The sequence below is a fragment of the Scatophagus argus genome, chromosome 21 (genome assembly GCF_020382885.2).
Source record: "Scatophagus argus isolate fScaArg1 chromosome 21, fScaArg1.pri, whole genome shotgun sequence".
Classification (NCBI taxonomy): domain Eukaryota; kingdom Metazoa; phylum Chordata; class Actinopteri; family Scatophagidae; genus Scatophagus; species Scatophagus argus.
In genome coordinates, this window is record NC_058513.1 from 1347430 (window position 1) to 1367386 (window position 19957).

At 39.2% G+C, this 19957-nt stretch overlaps 1 protein-coding gene across 10 annotated transcripts in view; it reads left to right on the forward strand.

Moving 5' to 3' along the window:
- Nucleotides 1-19957, forward strand: part of ryr2a (ryanodine receptor 2a (cardiac)) — a 155302-nt gene that overhangs the window by 91345 nt on the left and 44000 nt on the right. For 7 of the 10 annotated variants that reach the window (XM_046378163.1, XM_046378170.1, XM_046378167.1 and 4 more), the window contains exons 46-69: nucleotides 91-223; nucleotides 1586-1689; nucleotides 2516-2651; nucleotides 2762-2948; nucleotides 3478-3589; nucleotides 3665-3785; nucleotides 3951-4120; nucleotides 5495-5715; nucleotides 6118-6208; nucleotides 6318-6458; nucleotides 7481-7644; nucleotides 8742-8820; nucleotides 8927-9016; nucleotides 9403-9540; nucleotides 9629-9706; nucleotides 9868-9943; nucleotides 10787-10910; nucleotides 11923-12038; nucleotides 12780-12844; nucleotides 13898-14019; nucleotides 14319-14368; nucleotides 17729-17789; nucleotides 18694-18932; nucleotides 19134-19215. In XM_046378163.1, coding sequence (XP_046234119.1) covers nucleotides 91-223; nucleotides 1586-1689; nucleotides 2516-2651; nucleotides 2762-2948; nucleotides 3478-3589; nucleotides 3665-3785; nucleotides 3951-4120; nucleotides 5495-5715; nucleotides 6118-6208; nucleotides 6318-6458; nucleotides 7481-7644; nucleotides 8742-8820; nucleotides 8927-9016; nucleotides 9403-9540; nucleotides 9629-9706; nucleotides 9868-9943; nucleotides 10787-10910; nucleotides 11923-12038; nucleotides 12780-12844; nucleotides 13898-14019; nucleotides 14319-14368; nucleotides 17729-17789; nucleotides 18694-18932; nucleotides 19134-19215 — 2900 coding nt within the window. The remainder of the gene's footprint in view (nucleotides 1-90; nucleotides 224-1585; nucleotides 1690-2515; nucleotides 2652-2761; nucleotides 2949-3477; nucleotides 3590-3664; nucleotides 3786-3950; nucleotides 4121-5494; nucleotides 5716-6117; nucleotides 6209-6317; nucleotides 6459-7480; nucleotides 7645-8741; nucleotides 8821-8926; nucleotides 9017-9402; nucleotides 9541-9628; nucleotides 9707-9867; nucleotides 9944-10786; nucleotides 10911-11922; nucleotides 12039-12779; nucleotides 12845-13897; nucleotides 14020-14318; nucleotides 14369-17728; nucleotides 17790-18693; nucleotides 18933-19133; nucleotides 19216-19957) is intronic. The other 3 variants (XM_046378164.1, XM_046378168.1, XM_046378171.1) reach the window with 1 other exon arrangement.

The following is a 19957-nucleotide window of genomic DNA, read 5'->3' on the forward strand; positions in this document are numbered from 1 at the left end:
AATATGGATGATATAATATTTATAATGAGAAGACAATTAGTCCTTGATTTTTGTGCAACTACCCTGTACATGATGTCTGTGTTTTTGTAGGAAATCACCTTTCCTAAAATGGTGGCCAACTGTTGTCGATTTCTATGTTACTTCTGTCGAATCAGCCGTCAGAACCAGAAAGCCATGTTTGACCATCTCAGTTACCTGCTGGAGAACAGCAGTGTTGGCCTTGGTGAGTGTGTGTCACACTGTACAAAAAGCCCACCAGCACCCATTAATGTCTGTCTGTAATGTCTGTTGTTTTCAGTAGGAAAGGGTACACTCTGCATCCATACACAGGTCAAATGTCTCTAGTATTCAGTAGTCAGTGGCAGTAGTGATGGGTGTTTATTGTCTCCAGCTGATCAGTCGTGATGGAAACATGACACCGGTGTGAACACACTGACCTTCGTGCCTTTTCTGGCACGATGTTATGTTAAGAACATTGGCATGTTAAGGACTTTGGCATGTACCTTAAACAAAAGTACCTTTGTGTCAGTACCCGTTCTGTACTGCACATGTGCATATCAACAGAGAAGGGAAAGTAATGTGATGTCTCACTCTTTAGCTACACTATATAGACAAAAGTATTGGGTCACCTGACCGTTACACCAACTGGGACCTGAACCTACTCCTTTAGAAATATATATAACATGTATAGAAAATATATTCATATTATTGAAGTTATTGGTAACATCATGTGGTTAAAAACATAACAAGAGCAAACACTGCTGGTTATGTTTGGCCTTTATTATTTATACCTTGTTTATGTGATCTTTATATAGACAAAAGCATTGGGGCACCTGACTGTTACACCAGCAAGGACTTTAATGACATTGCATTCTAAATTCAGCTGTAACACCTGTGAAGGCTTTCCACAAGACTTTGGAGTGTCTCTGTGGGAATTTTTGTCCATTCATGCAGTAGAGCATTTGTGAGGTCAGGCAGTGATGTTGGATGAAAAGGTCTGGCTTGCAGTCTCCAAAGGTGTTGGATGGGGTTGAGGTCAGGGTTCTGTGTGGGCCAGTCAAGTTCTTCCACACCAAACTCATCCAACCATGTCTTTATGGACCTTGCTTGGTGCACTGGGGCACAGTCTGAAAATTGTACTTTTAAGACTTTTTTAAAAACAAGTTTTAACCTCTGTTTTACATTGTGTTTGTGACATCAAACAGAATATACCAGAAAATAAACGAACTAATGAATAAAAACAGAAAGTTAATGCGAAAGAGTCCTGCCTGTTGCCCATTCTTAGCACATTTACTGATTTTGTAAAAACCCGCATATGTGGGCTAATTCTGATGTAAAAATGGCGTTACACTGTATCTGCAGCTTTGTTTTTTACATCTCTACTGACTGAGATTAGATTATTTTGAGAAACTGATGTCATTTATTTCCAGATACTCAATACTCATATTCCCTGTACATTAAATAAATAAATGTAAAGGAGGAGAACAGGATTTTGCTTTACTGATGATAGACTCCTTTTACTTTTATCCCTCTTCTCTTTCATCCATCCTCTACTCTCTTCTACTCTGACCTGTCCTGTCATCAGCATCTCCTTCCATGCGAGGCTCTACTCCTCTGGATGTGGCTGCAGCATCAGTCATGGATAATAATGAATTAGCCCTGGCTTTAAGAGAGCCAGACCTGGAGAAGGTGAGACTGATGAACACACACACACACACACACACACACAAGCATATCAAAACATATCAGCCATTGAGGGCTTTCAGAGGTCTAAGGGGTGTAGAGCATTCACCCCAGCTTTCACCCCACACAGACCAAAAATGGATGGTAAAACGAATGCACTGTAATATGTCAGTCCTGCGATAACTTAGACCTTCATGAAGGTTAGACTCTGCTGATTCATATAATGAATATTTTGGAAGTTGCAGTTTGTTCTGCTGTTGACCTGTATTGTATTATACTGCAAGGTGTTTCTAATATTACTATGATGATATTAGTGTGGGTGGACTGCACATTAGAATCATCTCAGTTTAGTGACTGGCTGGCTTCTGATATAGACCAGTCAATCTGCAATATAGATTTATTATTATTATTATTTGACAATAACACACCAGTCAGAGCTAATATGAAGCAGAGAAAATAAGCTCATTGTCACATAGGAGCTGTTGGGAACATTCAGTGTTTGTTTGCTCTTTGAACTTCTTTTAAACTGTGCTACCTTTACAGGGCTCCAGGGCTTCTGTTTCCTTCACTGACTGGTTTATTCTCACTTTACACAAAATAGCAAAACATTTATGAATCGAACCAAGAGGCAGTCTCAGTTCACTCCTTTCTGTCACAACTGATCATCATCTGATGAATCACATTAAAAATAGTTGTTTCCAATGTTAAGTTGACATTAATTCAAAAGTCAAAAGAAAAGATTTACATCACCTCATTAAGTATTGCAAATATAATGTTCAGTTGACTATGGCTCTAACAAACATTTCCCTTGTTGTTTTGTCTGCCTCTGCAGGTGGTGCAGTACCTGGCAGGCTGTGGACTGCAGAGCTGTGTGATGCTGGTGCATAAAGGATACCCTGACATCGGCTGGAACCCCGTGGAGGGTGAACGCTATCTCGACTTCCTGCGCTTTGCTGTCTTCTGCAACGGTGAGCATTAAAACCGTTTCAATTTCCAAATCCCCTTTTTCACAGTCGACTATGTTATTAAATGTACATACAGTACATTGTTATGAACACCTCAACTCTTCTGTGGCCAGGTGAAAGTGTAGAGGAGAATGCCAATGTTGTGGTGAGGCTTCTGATTCGCCGACCAGAATGTTTTGGCCCTGCCCTTCGGGGTGAAGGTGGTGATGGGTTGTTGGCAGCAATGGAGGAAGCTATTAAGATCTCTCAGGATCTCTCCGAAGATGGTCCTTCTCCTTCGTCGGAAAGCAGCAAGACACTGTGAGACATCATTGTCATGTCTCATTAATTCCTGTTATAGTATTGGATAATGTGAATTACACCTTGTCTTGTATTTTATCTGTATCTACGTTTACTCTACCAGATATCATGAAGACTCATTTACAGTTCAACAGATCACTGCTTTTATAAAGAGTTGCTAGAGTTAGGATGGTAATCTTCTCTACATATAGTACCAGTTAATAAGGCGACCATCCTGCCTCCTTACCTCGTACCTCCATTTGTAAGAGGACCCTTCATAGTGATGGTGTTGGTGATACCAGTGTCTCTTCATTTTATAAAGCTCATACTAGACAGTACCATTGGTGCCTTTTACTGTGTACTGATATAAAAAGACAGATACATAGATAAATAGATAAATAGATACTTTATTCATCCCCAAAGGAAATTCACAATATATATGTTACAGTCCTTCTCGGTCAGTTCATGGCTGTTGTCACACCTGCAAAGGTCTGATGTAAAACTGAAGTGGTCTTTCACATCAGTGACATGTTATTGTGTATGTGTGCAGCAGTGACATGCTAGAGGAAGAGGAGGATGATACCATCCATATGGGAAATGCCATCATGACCTTTTACGCTGCTCTCATTGACCTCTTAGGCCGCTGTGCTCCAGAGATGCATGTGAGTGACAACACACACACACACACCCATATAGACTCACAAAGATATTAATACTAACCGAACCCATATTATCAGCTGATCCATGCTGGCAAAGGTGAAGCAATCCGTATCAGAGCCATTCTCAGGTCTCTGATTCCTATTGAAGACCTGGTGGGAGTCATCAGCATTCCATTCTCTATGCCCAGCCTGGCTAAAGGTGAGCAACCCCTCCTGCATCCACTCCAAGAGGTCCAGTATGGGATCAAATATGAAAAATGTGCAAACGCTAATAGATGGCAATGACTTGGTTGATACTTAAATCTTGACCTTCATCTTGTTTGTTATGTGTGTGCTTTTTATGTGTTTACTGGTGCATTCATAGATGGGTTGGTGGTGGAGCCAGACATGTCAGCTGGTTTCTGTCCAGACCATAAAGCAGCCATGGTCCTGTTTCTGGACCGAGTCTATGGTATAGAAGACCAAAATTTCCTGTTGCATCTACTGGAGGTTGGCTTCTTACCAGACCTAAGAGCTGCCGCCTCTTTGGACACTGTAAGTGTTTGCGTATGTATGTGTGTTAAAGCTACATCAATTAATATTTCTATGTTAATAATCATTCAAATGACTCTGTGTGATGTAATGGTGTTGCAAATAATGCTTAAACCAGTTATCGCCAACTGTAGGTCTCCCTAGCCTGGGATTTTCAGGCTATATTTGTAAATTGTTTTGATTTTAGTCTACAACTTGACTATTTTTGTTCAGTCTCATACTCATCTACCTCAGCAGTAGAAGGAGCTGGCAGGTGTTCCTAGAGCAAAAGCTCTGAGAAACCCACTGTAAACTGCTTGCTCAGCATCAAACAGCAGAGACAGCATTACAGGCTAGCTAGCTGACATAGTGCGGCATTTAGCAGCTAAAGATAGCTGCCAAACCGGAGCCTAAAGTATTTAACTTCATTGGTTTTCAAGGAAGGCTAGTTCATATGAATGCTAATGTTGCTCAGTTTGCCTGCTAAAATACACCAATCAGCCACAACATTAAAACCATTTACTGGTGAAGTGAATATCATTAATCATGCAGTGTCCTGCGGGGAAACCTTCTTGCAATCATGTGACCGTTCTTTGACACACATCACCCACTTAAACATTGCAGATCAAATATACCCTCCCATAGCAACAACTCTTCCCATCAGCAGCAGCTTCCCCCCCAGCTGGAAAATGTACCCTAACACATTTCAAAACCACCTCAGGAATGTCTCAAGAACCACAAGAAGATCCTACAGACTTCCCAGATCCCAACCTGATGGAGAATCTGTGGGATTCATTGGAATAAGCTGAATCCACCCCCTAACTCTCAACGCACTAAACCCAAAGGATTCAACATTTTGATGCTGGTTGCCACAAGATACGCCTGGAGGTCCCGTGTTCCTTCCTCTGACAGGTCAGGTGGGACCTCCAGGTTGGAGACAGTGCCATGGGCAGGGGGATATTTTGTCTGCAATGTTCAGGTGGGAGCTATGTGTCTAAAGAACATCCATATGGTTACCAGAGCCCAAGGTTTCCCCATAGAACGTTGCATTGTATACATATGATTCATTTTATTCACTTTGCCTGTCAGTGGTTTTAATATTGTGGTTGATCGTTGTACAGTATTTGCGTAACACATTTCTGAGATGATTATATTGATGAATTATTATGTTGTGTTAGTGGTCATTTCATCGTCCCCAAGTGTCCAAAAAAAATTAATGCAGCTTTAAATGATCCGTCCTGCAGCAGATACAACTAAATGACCGATCATTTACAGATGCGTCTATCAACACCCCATTCGTTTGTTTCAATTGTGGTACTTTACCAGACCTGATCACACACTCTAATATACATTTTCATCTATCTTTCCTTTCTTCTTCTTTCTCTGTATGTGTTTCAGGTTGCCCTCAGTGCCACAGACATGGCTCTCGCCCTCAACAGGTATCTGTGTACAGCTGTGTTGCCTCTCCTAACTAAATGTGCTCCGCTGTTTGCCGGAACAGAGCCATTCGCCTCACTGATCGACTCCCTGCTCCACACGGTTTACCGCCTGTCCAAAGGCTGCTGCCTCACCAAGGCCCAGCGGGATGCCATAGAGGAGTGTCTGCTGGCTGTTTGTGGGTGAGACAGGAATTAAAACAAAGAATAGCAAAACACATATTTATATGGGGGAGGGGTTGTCAGGAAACACTTAAAATTCTGACAAGAGGTGTTGGTTTGTATATGAACTGGTTAACAAAGTATAATCAAAGTTCCCCCCAGTACTTTCTTTTTTTTTTACCGTACTACATCGTAATAGGTCACGGTGTCTGAAAAGGGACGTTGCTGTTGAGTTTTGCAAATATCTGTTTGGTGCTTTGAGCACAGCAAACAAAGTGCCATCTAGTCCCATTATATTAAAGAGAAGGCAGACACCTCTACAGGTGACACCTGTTTTGATCTGATCTGATCTGTGTTTTTTATACTACTACTGTGTGACAGTGGAAGTAACCCACTAATGTGTGTGATCTTAATTATGTGCAGTAAGCTGAGGCCTTCCATGATGCAGCACCTGCTGAGGAGGCTGGTGTTTGATGTTCCTCTTCTAAATGAACATACCAAGATGCCTCTGAAGGTATGCTTCCTTTGCATTAGCATCTCTAATTTTAGATTTAGTAGAAGTAGAAAAGTGGTTCTTAATAGCCTGCAGGTGGCTCATGGATGTCTTCTTGATTTTTTCCCAGCTTTTGACCAATCACTATGAGCGATGTTGGAAATATTACTGCCTGGCTGGTGGCTGGGGCAACTTTGGAGCCGCATCAGATGAAGAGCTTCATCTCTCCAGGAAACTGTTTTGGGGAATATTTGATGCTCTGTCACACAAGGTGAGGTTCATTTTGTTCCTTTTTTTTTTTTTTTTTTTGTAGAACATTAAAGGAAAATTAAATGAATTAGGTGATGAATAAAATAAGCAAAACTATAATGGGCATTCATAATTTTGTGCTGAACTTCCTTAAAGTTGAGGTACTGACAAGAGATAGATTTATTAAAGGATTATCAAAAGTGGATCTATGGAGGCTGAGATGTAATACCTTTTAGTCCCCACTGAGGACCAAGCTCCTAAAACCCCTGGATCTCACATTTCCCATCATGCAACCGATAGCGATTCATTGACCTTCCTAACTCGGTGAATGGTCACATCTTTCAAAGCCCACCCCTCCAGTTTGTAAATTAGGCTTATTGTCATAAATTTATATTGTCCAGGCCCGGGTTCACGTCACTATTACGTCACACTTTATGAGGCTCCTCCAGAGAATTCCAGAAGACATTATACACTTGGGAGAACAAACAAGAAACTAACTTTGAGTTTAACCAACAGTTAATGAGTAACTCCTTTTCAAATTTTCAAGTAGTTAATAATTGACAGTTATTTTGAGGAAAAAAAATCAGAAACAACTTGATAATTCATGGGAGACTTATCTAATAATTCCTAATAGAGGACTATATAGTAGATAATGATAATTTACTAGAGACCATTCTAGGAGGTCCTGTATTAATGAATCATTAGGTAATGATTAGTTCATGAATAGCTGTGACTCAACTAATTACTTAAACATTAGTTAATGATGTTGGTGCACCTCAATTAGTAAAACCTTATACCGAGTTGTTACTAAGTAATCCCTCCTTGCTTTATCATTAGCTTATGATTACTTGCCTTCATTTGTGTCCTTTCAACTAAAATGCTGCATCATATTTATCATTAGGTCATCATTAACCTCATCATTACTTGTCGATCCAGCTTTCAGGGTGACAGCAGAGCCAGAGAGGCTTAAACCTGCGGTGGAATTATAACAGTGCTCTCTAATGGCTTATAAAGCAGTGTGCTGTGTATGTTTTTATGGCGTAGCGGTATGACCAGGAGCTGTTTAAGCTGGCCTTACCGTGTCTCAGTGCTGTGGCCGGAGCTCTTCCTCCAGACTACATGGAGTCCAACTACATGGCCATGATGGAGAAACAGTCGTCCATGGACTCAGAGGGAAACTTCACTCCAAGGCCTGCAGACACTGCCAAGTATGCATCATCTGTCTTTCTTAAAAAGAAAGAAGAAATAAAAATATGTATTTATTACAATGCAGTGTTTTGTTTTGTTTTTTTTGGTAATGTTTGTTAATTGAAGTTATTTTTGGTGCAGATCCTAATTCAGATTTGTGTGAAGAATTTCTTAAGCACAGTTCAGACTGGAGATTCACAACTAGACACATTTAAACTCAGATCTAGTTGCAATGCACTGTAGTACAGCATTCTGGAAACCTGCCAGTTTACACCAATGCAACTGGAAGAGACAGTTTGTTGTCTATGTAGTAAAGATTCTACAGTTCCAAATAGTATATCATTTCTAACATTATAAAATATGAATGAGCTTACGATAGCGAGTTCCACTTCAGTTGCATTTCAAGTATTGATGGAATGGCAAAAGCAGAAGTTAATAACGAATGTCTGGTTAAGCAAATGAGAGAGAAGGAATGGCAGGCCATGACGGTGGATGTGAGTGGAGCAGAAGAAAGAGAAGTAGTGAAGTTGTTTAGTAGTGAATTTAAATTTTAAGACTCATGTCGTACAGACATGTTCCTCAGACAAACTGATGAGGTGACCCACTCCATTTAATCCTGCTTTTTCAAACAGCTGAGAGTTTATAGCTGACTTGATCATTTGAGCAACTTCTTTAATAATTTATTTTAATGAGGCTGCTTTCAGTCATTTTAACATTTGCATGCATGCTACAGTAATTTCATTGTAGCATATCCAATGGGGCATTTACGCAGCAAAACTAAAAGCTGCTTTTATAAATTTGACAGGACAGGGGAAAAGCTCCAGAGAACGTTTAGCTTCTGAAATTAGCTTTTCGAGACATGCTTGACATGTCTGCATTCACATTCTTGTGTGTTTCGTCCCATCTTCTTCCTGCATTGTTCTGAAATAGTTTTGTCTTATAGTGAATTTTTAGTCTGAAATGGGAAATATAAGAAGTTTGTTAAAGATCAAATCATTTCTTTTTTAAAAATATAAAATCACAGGCTTATTGGCTGGGATTTGAAAGCAGCCCAGATCAGCCTTGACTGCTGGTAACCCCGCATATTTGAATTTGTTGTTTTCTTTTTTTTTATCAGTGTGACTGTCCCAGAGAAACTGGACTATTTCATAACAAAATATGCAGAGCACAACCATGAGAAGTGGTGTATAGAAAAGGTAAGAATGCGACAAGTCAAATTAAAGTTGTTTTGATGATGTCTTAGCAATATATTTTACAAGAAAATATATGTCTTTTAAAATATCTTTTGTGTATATTTTACAGTTTTCCAATGGCTGGTCATTTGGAGAACAGATGTGTGAAATTTCCAAGAGCCACACCTTATTGAAACCATACAAAAGCCTCTCTGAGAAGGTAATCTTTATGTTGAGTTTTAACTTGAGCCGGTGGCTCAGTGTTGGTGCATTCAGCTGTGTTCCTGCACAGTATCACGAAATGTGAGCCAGATCTGGTCAATTTATGGCTGCCTAGTTTGCATAGGTTCTATGGGTACCAGCTTTGGGCCAGGGTCAGCATGCGGAATCCTGATTCTGGCGGATCATTTAACACTAATTTGGCATGTGTCTAGAAACCCCTCATTAGGGTAAAATAATCAAATCAGGTTTTCTCCCTGTGGAGATTTTGCCTACTTTATATAGATCTATATTTTGACAGTTTTGCATGGTTTATGGCACATTTGTAAGTGAATTTTTTTTTTGAGGTACTTAGTTTTTGTCTAAAGTTTGGTTTTAATTGTGCAGGATAAAGAAGCGTATTGCTGGCCAATCAGAGAGTCTTTGAAGACCATGCTCTCATGGGGCTGGAGCATTGACAGGATCAGAGAGGGTGACCCTGCTAGCCTCCACAACAAGTCCAGGAGGATATCACAGGCCAGCCAGGTAACACACACACACACACACACACAAATGAAATTAAAAATTGATTATATAGAGCATTCTTATCATCAATATATACTTTGTTCCTTAGCTCTCTTTTGAGGGAGCGGCAGCTTTCAGCCCCAGACCCATTGATATGAGCAACGTTACGCTGTCTAGAGACATGCAGGTAGGTTACTGTATACTCAAAGGGTTAAAACAGTTAGAACAAATAAACCCCCCCCCATGATCCATGATCTTAAACTGTTTTAGCACTAAGGAAGATATCAGTTAAAAACTAGGAGATGCTGATGATGAACACATAATAAATTTAACACTGTTCTTTTCCAGTCTATGGCTGAACTGCTTGCAGAGAATTATCATAATATCTGGGCCAGGAAAAAGAAAATGGATCTGGAAGCCAAAGGTAGATATGACCCAACATGTCCACAAGGTGTTTTCTAAACCTTTTTCCTGTTCTGTCATCATCACCAACTTTATATTGTTGCCGTTATTTGAGGAAACTAAGACATGGATCAAGGTTTCAGTAAGTGAGTGACACAGCAGTATTAGAGTTGTATTCAAAGTTTGGATTTTTTTTTCTCAAAAATCAAAAACTCCAGAACTTAAGTTTAAAACATTCAAAAAATGAAATATCAACAGACAACAGTGTTGACATTATGTCTTGTAATACCACTTTGTACCTCTAGAGGCTCTACATGCTTTTTTTCATTCATTGCTGATGCCTGACTCTCTCTCACTCCTCTGCCGCTTCACCTCCCCTATTGCCAAACTGGCCTCCACAAGTCTCAGAGGCTATGTCCGGTTCTAGTCTAATGGCAGCTGAACCCAGTCGAACTGAGCCCCATTGCCCATGGTGACTCCTGCAGTGAATCTATTGCAGTTTAGGCTCAACCCAGTCCGCTATAGGGCCACTGCCTCCACCTCTGACTGAGCAAATTGTACCTATAGTAATGGCCAAAGATAACTACAGTAAAGTGCATAGTGAGCAGCAGTTGGCAGTTACTCTGGTGAGATGTACATTTGAATTCATGACACATTTTACACTTTGCTCCTTTAAGGTAAGTAATGAAATCATTTCTTCTCGACTTGTGGCACATCCACTAACACAGTTAAGGTAAGTATCCATGCTTTTAAAATTCCATTAGCTTTGCTGAACATTGAAACGAGTGCTTAAACAAACGAGGATCCTCTTTGTGTCAGCCTGTTGTCTTCATTCTCCACACTGCGTTGTTCTGATTGTCTCCAGGTGGAGGAAATCATCCTCTGCTGGTTCCCTACGATACACTGACAGCCAAAGAGAAATCCAAAGACAGAGAAAAAGCACAAGACATCCTCAAGTTCCTCCAGATCAATGGTTACACCGTGTCCAGGTAGGAAATCTGGTTTATACTTGACACACAGATTTTCAAAGTAGGATTTGGGGGCAGCAGGTGTCCTTGAAGGGGTTCCAGCGGGTCTCCAACAAAAAGGGGAATTATTCATTTTCACTATTGTTCCATCCACTAGGAACACATTGACAGAATGTATGACTGTTTTGGTCATGTGTTTCATAAACTTTCTGTAATGAAACATCTAGAAACAAATTTCATGCGATGGGGGACACTGAGACAAAATCTTTGACATACTACATTGTATGCACAACAGTGTGTATGACTTATTGATTTAGTTTCAGATTTAAAGCAACAATCTAAAATTTCAGGAAGTATGCCTGTATGCTAAAATGTCTGACCCAGGGTCATTAATTCCATCTCCAGTGCAAGGGCCAGGCTGTGTTTTGCCAAGAGAAAAGTATAAGAAGGCGGAAACTACGAGCCTATCTTGTCTGATAAAAATGCCTTCAATGGCAGGTAGCAACTAGAACTTTTGAACACTCCCCTTTGATTTTGCTGTGAATACAGATGAAGGACAGTCTTCACCCTGGTTCTGACAGACCTGCAGTTCTTTTTGACCGTCTGAGAGCAGCAGAGAGAGACCACAGAGAAACAGAGACATCTGTAATGTCACTGTGTTTTTATGGCGTTCCGACCTCAAGCTGTTATTGACTGATTGTTAGACAGTACTGCACAAAGGATGAGGTCCATAAACGTCTCGACACAGCACAGATACCTCCTCATACTTGTAGGTCATCGGTAACAATTTAGAGAAATTTTTTTATATGATTTTATACATGTGGGGTTTTTTTTTTTTCAGAAAATTGCTGAATATTATACCTTTCACAAAATAAAACAGTTAAATAAGAAACTTTTTTTTTTTTTTTTTTACATTTGACAAAGCCAGACTAGCAGTGTTTGTGCTAAACTAAACCATACAAAGTCTGGACCTATTACTGTATTTCAAAAAATATCAGATCATTGCTTTATTGAGTGTGGGTGTTGTTTCCAGGGGTGTGAAGTCACAGGAGCTGGACACTCCAGCTATAGAGAAACGATTTGCCTACACCTTCCTTCAGCAGCTCATCACATACGTCGACCAGGCGCACAAACACATGATGGAGTTCGGTGAGACGCTTTTCAGTGAGAATGAACTGAAATTAATAATACAATGTGCATGTATTTAATTGAACTATGAGATAGATTCATAAGGCTGGTGCAGACAAGAAGGTGCTATATTACCAAAATACAGTACACAGTACAGTGTTGGTGGCTACCATACACACAATTTATGTCAGTCTAAATTTTATGCTGTTTTAATTTTCCGACACGCACATTTTTAGATAAGGCCATGCAAATGGTCATAACACCCAGTTTGTACTTGACACTGATTCCCTAAACCAAGGAGCATCCTTTCAAATGTGGTGCAAACACTTTGTGCAAAACATACAGGCACCAAATGGTGTGTTGAACACGATATTTTCCATGCAAACATATACACCAGTCCACAAAGCTACACAAATGCAGCATCACTTCTAAGAAGTTAAATACACAAAGGACAAAATTTTACAAAATATATTAATTGTGACCTCATATGAACCTGCCTTAAATAAACAGGGATGAACAAAGGGACGTGTATAAATTCCTAAATAACATGATGTTTCCAGGTAATAGTCCAACATAAAAAGGGCATTAGAAAAGAAATTTTGCACTTGGAGTTGCAGTTATGCATTTTACAAATTGAACTTGCATGTTTCAGGGAATAAGAATATCTTGATTCTAGTCAAGCCGGCCTGAGGTAGTGTGCCGATGAATGTCACCATGTAAATCTGTCCAGACCTTATTGTCTTTGTGTTCTCTGTTGTTTAGATGTGGGAGCAAGACAGAAAGGAGAGAAGATTCCTCATGAGCAGCAAATTAAGTTTTTTGGAAAGGTCAGAACCTATCATTTTACTTAATTTATCAGTCAATTGTTTTATTTGAGTATGTTTACTTTGACCTTTACCTGTTTCTTTTTCCAAACAAAGATTTAAACATCATATCAAATATGGGTCTGCGTGTCCTGAAGCAACTGCTGAAATTCAGTGCAATTCCTGCAATTCCAAATCATCTCACGGGGATTACCAAAGACACCATTAATTCTAATGATTTCTTATGAATTGATAATTGATAATAAGACACTGTGCATGCAGTATAATCTTTAATGTCCAATTTGGGTGTATCAGTGTGTAGTGTTTGAAACCTGCTATTTGTTTAAAATCTTGGTTGTATGAATGCAGCTGGAGACCTCTAAATGATTGTAAGCTTAGGGAGAAAGTGACAGCAATTACTTAGTGAAAGACTGTGGGCCACCACAGGTTAGACAGTGGGCTTGTGACCAGTGGGGAAAGTGAAAAAGCTGCATGCAGCTGACCAAAATCTTTAACCCTCAACTCCTCTTATGGAGCTGTTCAATGACCTACAGATGACTACGGTTGTACAGGGCAACTTCAAGTTGTGAATGTATGTAACCGTATGACTGTGAGCAGGATGTTTCTGATAAACAGAGTATACTGCGGTTTATAAATAAATAAGGGTGGGCACTTTAAAGCGCCAACCTATTACGGCTGGGCAGGTTAACGCGATAATAATATAATAATTATTATCACCGACACTCACTCTATCGCGCATCAACGCAGTTTTTTAGTGAGCAAGTGAGCAGCGGTTAGTTAGCTAGTGAGCAATGGACTTCAAAAATAATTATTATAATAAAAAAAACTGCTTTATGCGTGAGAAAATAATTGTCGGAGCCAAACAACCAATGCATTAATGCGATAATAATGCCCAGCCCTATAAATAAATTTTCTTTATTTATATTAATCAAAAAAGGTTGGCATGTAAAATATAAATACAAGAGAGTGGGATCATTTACTAATCCTTTTGACATATGCTCAATTACGATACTAATTCTCATTAATTACACTGACTCAATGTCATTGAACCCTCAGGTTGTCTTGCCATTGGTGGATCAGTACTTTAAAAACCACAGGCTGTACTTCCTATCCACAGCCATCCATCCAATCAGCAGTGGTGGCCACGCCTCCAACAAGGAGAAGGAGATGGTGACCAGGTAATTAAGGCAAAATAATACAAGAAAGCCAGTATTGCAGGACAAACATGTGCTCTCATTTGCTGTTATATAAATGTTGAATTAAACCTTGATTGTATATTGGCAATTTTGATTGAATACATGTGTGTGATAGCCATTGAGCTGTTTGAAGTCCAACAGCTTGACATCACACTGTGTTCCTTTGTATCTCTCCTGCCTTCCCTTTGTCTTTCTCATTTGATTATCTTACACCTCTCTTTTATCATTTTCTCTACCTTCCTCTCTACCTCCTCCTCACTCCTTTCATCGACTCTTTTCAGTCTTTTCTGCAAACTGGGAGTTCTTGTCAGAAATAGGATATCCTTATTTGGTAAGGAAGTTCCTGCCTAATGCTTACACTTCTGCTCTTTCTCTGCTGTTGTTCTGACTGGGTGTGAGTGCAGTATGAATGGTTTTATGCTATGCATAACCAGGAGTACTGCCATTTAAGATAAATAAGAAAGTCTGTTATTTAACACTTTCATATAACAGAATACGGTGACCTCTTTGTTATTGTTCTTTTGCACATATGGGTCAGTTTAGGACTTTGGCCAGTAGGGGTGTAAAAAAATATTGATACACTTGAGTATTTCAATATTATATTTTATGATAGTGTATTTCTCCAAAACACTATCACAGTAATTTGCATATTATTGAATTGTGATACATATCATATTCCCAGAATCTTGGGAATACATAGCTCAAGCAACCAGTTCACATTTGAATCTGATATTGGCCACATTAAAAAGCAGTTTTTCACCACCACTGTTGCCAAAGGGAAATGTTTGGTCTCTCTGTATTAAAACTATTTTGTAGCGTGTGGTCTAAATCTTCTCTATCTGGATAGTGTCTCAAGAAAACTTTTATTGTGATCTGAATTAAAATTTAAAAGATAACTTGAACTTCCGAACAAAAAAATTGAATTGTGCAATACATGTAAATACAAATTTAGCACTAAGGTTTGCAGTGTGAATGTGGCCTTACACATGATAGTCTTGATCGTATCGACAAACCTTGCTATTTCTATCAGAACAACTGGACTTAGTTATAATTTCAAGTATTTTGGAACATAAATGGTAGAATTCATACAGCACTTCTATACAGCACATCTGTTTTATAATTTGCTTCTCATTCACACATACTCACCCAAGTGTTTCCTTTGCAGTGTATAGTGTGCCATAATCCACTGTAGACCAGTCATTTTTTTATTGGTGCATTCTGGTAAATCTCATTGTCACCTTGTAAATGTGTGAAATATCGCTCCATCATTTCATATTTTCTGCATATTTGCGTTGCATAGGCATTGTTTAAAAGCTGTCACTACTATTGCTGATACCATACTCAAGTTCCGGTAGCAGGGAGTTCAAAATCTGTATTTAGGAAACAAAACTGACCAGACATTTTATGCCAGTTTTTGAAACAGGGCAGCTTTTCATACTTGATTATAAAGACGCATCTTGTACCAAAAAACGTATTGAATTTCAATATAAATAAACCATTTCCTGGTTTTATATACTATGCAGACAAAAGTATCCAGATGCACCTTTTTATGGGGCTCTTTTTCGTGGATGAGGCTAGACCTTTACTTCCCGTGAAGGGAAATCTTAATGCTTCAATGTGCCAAGTCATTTTGGACAATGCTATGCTTTCAATCTTGTGGCAACAGTTTGGGGAAGGCCCTTCTCTATTCCAGCATGCCTCAGTCCACCAAGCAAGGTCCATAAAGACATGGTTGGATGAGTTTGGTGTGGAAGAACTTGACTGGCCCACACAGAACCCTGACCTCAACCCCATCAAACACCTTTGGGATGAACAGGGATTGGGATTGTGAGCCAGACCTTTTGGTCCAACATCAGTGCCTGACCTCACAAATGCTCTACTGCATGAATGGACAAAAATTCCCACAGAGACACTCCAAAATCTTGTGGAAAACCTTCACAGAAGATGTTATAGCTGCAAAGATGTCTCTGATGTCACTGAAGTCCTTGCTGGTGTAATGATCAGGTGCCTCAATACTATTGTCTGTATAGTGCATCACATAAAAGAAGTGTAAATAATAAAAGCCAAACATAACCAGCAGTGCTTGTTCCTGTTATGTTTTTAACCACATGATGTTACAGATTACTTCAATAATATGAATATATTTTTTTATACATGTTACATATATTTCCAGGAGAGTATGTTCAGCCTGGTGTTCATGTCCTCTGAATGATATGAACTGGTTTCTGTTGTAAAAAAGTAACATTTGTAAGATATAGTCAGAATTATTGTTTACAATATTCAAAAAATTATATTGTCAACAGTGCAGTGCATCATTTGTGCCTGCTTCTGATCCCCAGCTTCTTTCCTGTCCCCACCTGCCCCATTGAACTGAGGCATGTTTCCCCTGGTGACTCCTCCTGTAATCCGAAATGGCAGTCCAGACAATCTTCACTCAGCTATAGAGGCACTAGCTCCATGACTAACTGAGATAACAATAGCTATAGCTACATTGAGACGTAACGACAACAAAGCGTGTCATAAGCAGCAGTTGGCAGTTACCTTGTTGATATGCTGCCCTCCACATTTTTTTTGGGCTCCCTTCAGATTCTGGCCATATTTTACAAGTTGCTCCTTTAAAGGTGTCCTGTGGATTTGTATTGTAAGCAAAGTATGTGTCCTTGAAGACTAGCAAACATTAAATCTTTGGTTAAATTTTTCTTGAACGTTTGTAATCTGCATTATTTACGTCTGTGTTAATCTGCTAGCAGTCTTATTTCCTTTGGGACATTGCTGTATTGCTGGATGTGTTACATCCACATTGGCAGTACTGTGTGTCACATTTTAACAAAACAGCCGGGGACCCACATGCACAGACGTTGCTCCATAGCGCTGTTAGTGGTGGAAGGAAAAAACTCCATGGCTTGCCTTTTAAAAGGTTAAAATTAGACCCTAGGGTATTAACTAGTGACATGTGTTCTTGAACCAATAAATTTTTCTGCGAACAATATTGAAGAAAATCTATGCTTAGCGTATGCAGGAGCCTCTAATTTGTTGTTGACAACTATGTGTTTGTGGAGGACAGGGACATGGAAAAAGCTTGAGAACATCCTCAAATAGTGTATGTGCATGGGTGTGTGTGCATGCAGGCATGATATTGTGGGTGTGTGTTATACTTATCCTCTGCCCAGCAGCTGTGTGTGTTGTGTGGTGTTTATTGCAACTTGTTATACGAACTCCAAGTGCTGCGAGCATTCCACCCTCAAAGTAAAAACATGTTCCACCTCTGCAGACTAAAACCTGATACAACTGGACACATACAGACACATTTGGGTAAAAAAAAAAAAAAGAAGAAAAAAAAGAGATTTATTATTTACATTTATTACACTGTCATGATTGTTGTGTCCCAGTACTGTTGACAGCATAAAAGGCTTTGAATTAATAAGCTTGTATTATCACTACTTATGAACATGAAAGCTTTAATTTTTGAAGGAACATCTTTTTTCTTTGGATATGATGCTTTATTATGTTATTTAACTCATACATGAATGACTCTTCAGATTTGTTATTCCCAGCTCCTGTTGATTTGGAGAGGCCTAGTGTTTAGTCGTTTCAGTGAACTATGTTGTTTGGCAGTACACATTCCTGACAGATATGCACCATTGTTATAGACAGAGTATTTTCTGTTACTTAATCCTGTTACACTTTCCAGGTAACAATGCCACATCCATAGTCAACTGTCTGCAGATACTAGGACAAAGCCTGGACGCCAGGTAAACAAAGATATAAAACTGTCACTTGACGCTTGTCATTACACCAAGAATGATATAAACAAAAGTTGAAGGACACATAACATGCTTTATGTCCCATAATGAATGCTGACTGTGCTCTTACAGAGATAACCCACTGTATGTGTACAAATCATATGACACTGACCTCACCACTTTTTGCACATCGCTGTAGGTCTGGCAGTGTTTACAAGCTAGTGACTAGCTTGCCTATTAGCCAACACTGAGTGAATAAGCAACCTGCACTTTCTCCCACAATGTACATGACTTTGTGCCAGGCAGTAGTTTGTAATTGTAATGCGGGGCATAGAGGATAGGACATAGACATAGCACACAGAACTGATCCCAGAAAGTACAGTAATGATGTTCTTGTCTGTAGACTTGTCTCCCCAATTCAACACTGAGCTTTCTGACTCACAACTGCAATGCTTTTTTTATTGTTAGTTGTTCAACAAAACATTGTTTAGTTGCTACAAACTATAACCCTCGCTTTTGTTAGGCAGTTGTATGCCGTTGTAGTCCAGCTTTTGCTTTTTGTCATTTCTTGAATGTTTATTTAAACTGTACTGTACAGTTCAGTAATTTAGTTGAGTTAATTTCATTTTTTCACCAGCCTATAACTTATAGGTCTAAAACACAGTCTGTAAACTAAACTGTGTAACTAAACAGGACATGGATAAAACTTTAAAATATTACCTTGCCTGTACATGTCACATCAGATGAATTTTCATTGTTGATGGTGGTAACAAGACAACAACTACCAAGTCTATTGTTGAGAGACCCCTAGTGGCAGAAGCTATGTTTCTTGCACGGCTTCAATGTCATCTAGTTGGAAACAGTCTCTCTTTTAAATATAATGATGTAAAACCTAACTCTCCCCATATGTCAGGACAGTGATGAAGACTGGTCTGGAGTCAGTGAAGGCAGCACTGAGGTCCTACTTTGACAGTGCAGCAGAAGATCTGGAGAAGACGCAGGAGAACCTGAAGCTCGGTCAGTTCACTCACAGCAGGGAGCAGCCCAGGGGAGTCACTCAGATCATCAACTACACTACCTTTGCCCTGCTGCCCGTCCTGTCCTCCCTGTTTGAACACATTGGACAGAACATGTTTGGAGAAGACCTCATGTGTGCGTACTGACTTTTGTTGTTCATCATGTGTATGATTGAGGCATTGAAGGTGAAATGATCACAGTAAATGTTTTATTCCTGAAACATAACATCAGGCTTCCACCAAGAAATAGATTCCAGTTTCATTCTGATCGAAAAAATATGTTCCCTAAATAATTCCCTAAAATGTCAATCGTAAAAATGTTTGCCTCTTTTTCCAGTGGATGATGTCCAGGTGTCCTGCTACAGAATCCTCAACAGCCTCTACTTTCTGGGAACCAACAAAAGCATTTATGTGGAGAGGTACAGTATTCCTGAGAGTACACATCTTTTAAGTTCAGCAAACCTGTTATAGAATCATGTTTCATCAACATGTGCATGCAGGTCTACATGTGTGAGGAGCGTTTCAATTTACAGTGTATAGGGCACATTAAATGCAACTGATATTGAGCATAATTTAGTTTTTATATTACAGTTACCATTAAATGCAAATTAAATCAGCATGACCGAAAAAACTGCAAACTGCACCTCTAGTGGTCCGTGTGGGTTATGTTTCCTTTTAAAGAATGTTGGGCAGCACTGTCGAAGTGAATTTTTTTTTTTAATTTTGTATTGTATTAATCTGCTTTCTTAAACAATTAACTCTTGTGAATAGTCAAGCAGCTTTCAGTATTTCAAACCTTTCCGTGAGTGGAGTAACATTACTGCAGCAAATATCCCAGGACATTTAAGCAGCAACACTAAAAGTCATAAACTTCATAGGACAGAGCAAAGTATTAAACTTTTAGCTGTTTATTTTTTAGACATCTCTGAATGAGCTCAGTATTTATCAGGACGGCTACTTCACTGTATGAACATGGCTTGTTGTGACCTTTTGAAGAAAAAGAAAATAGAACATCAGGTCACATTAGATCCTGACTAAAACCAGTCTGTGCCTCAGGAGATGTAATAAAATAATAAAATTAGGCTCTGTGTCTCATGCATGAATATGCACAGTCTCTCTTAATGGGGAGCAGATCATATCATTTGTATTTTCACCATCAAC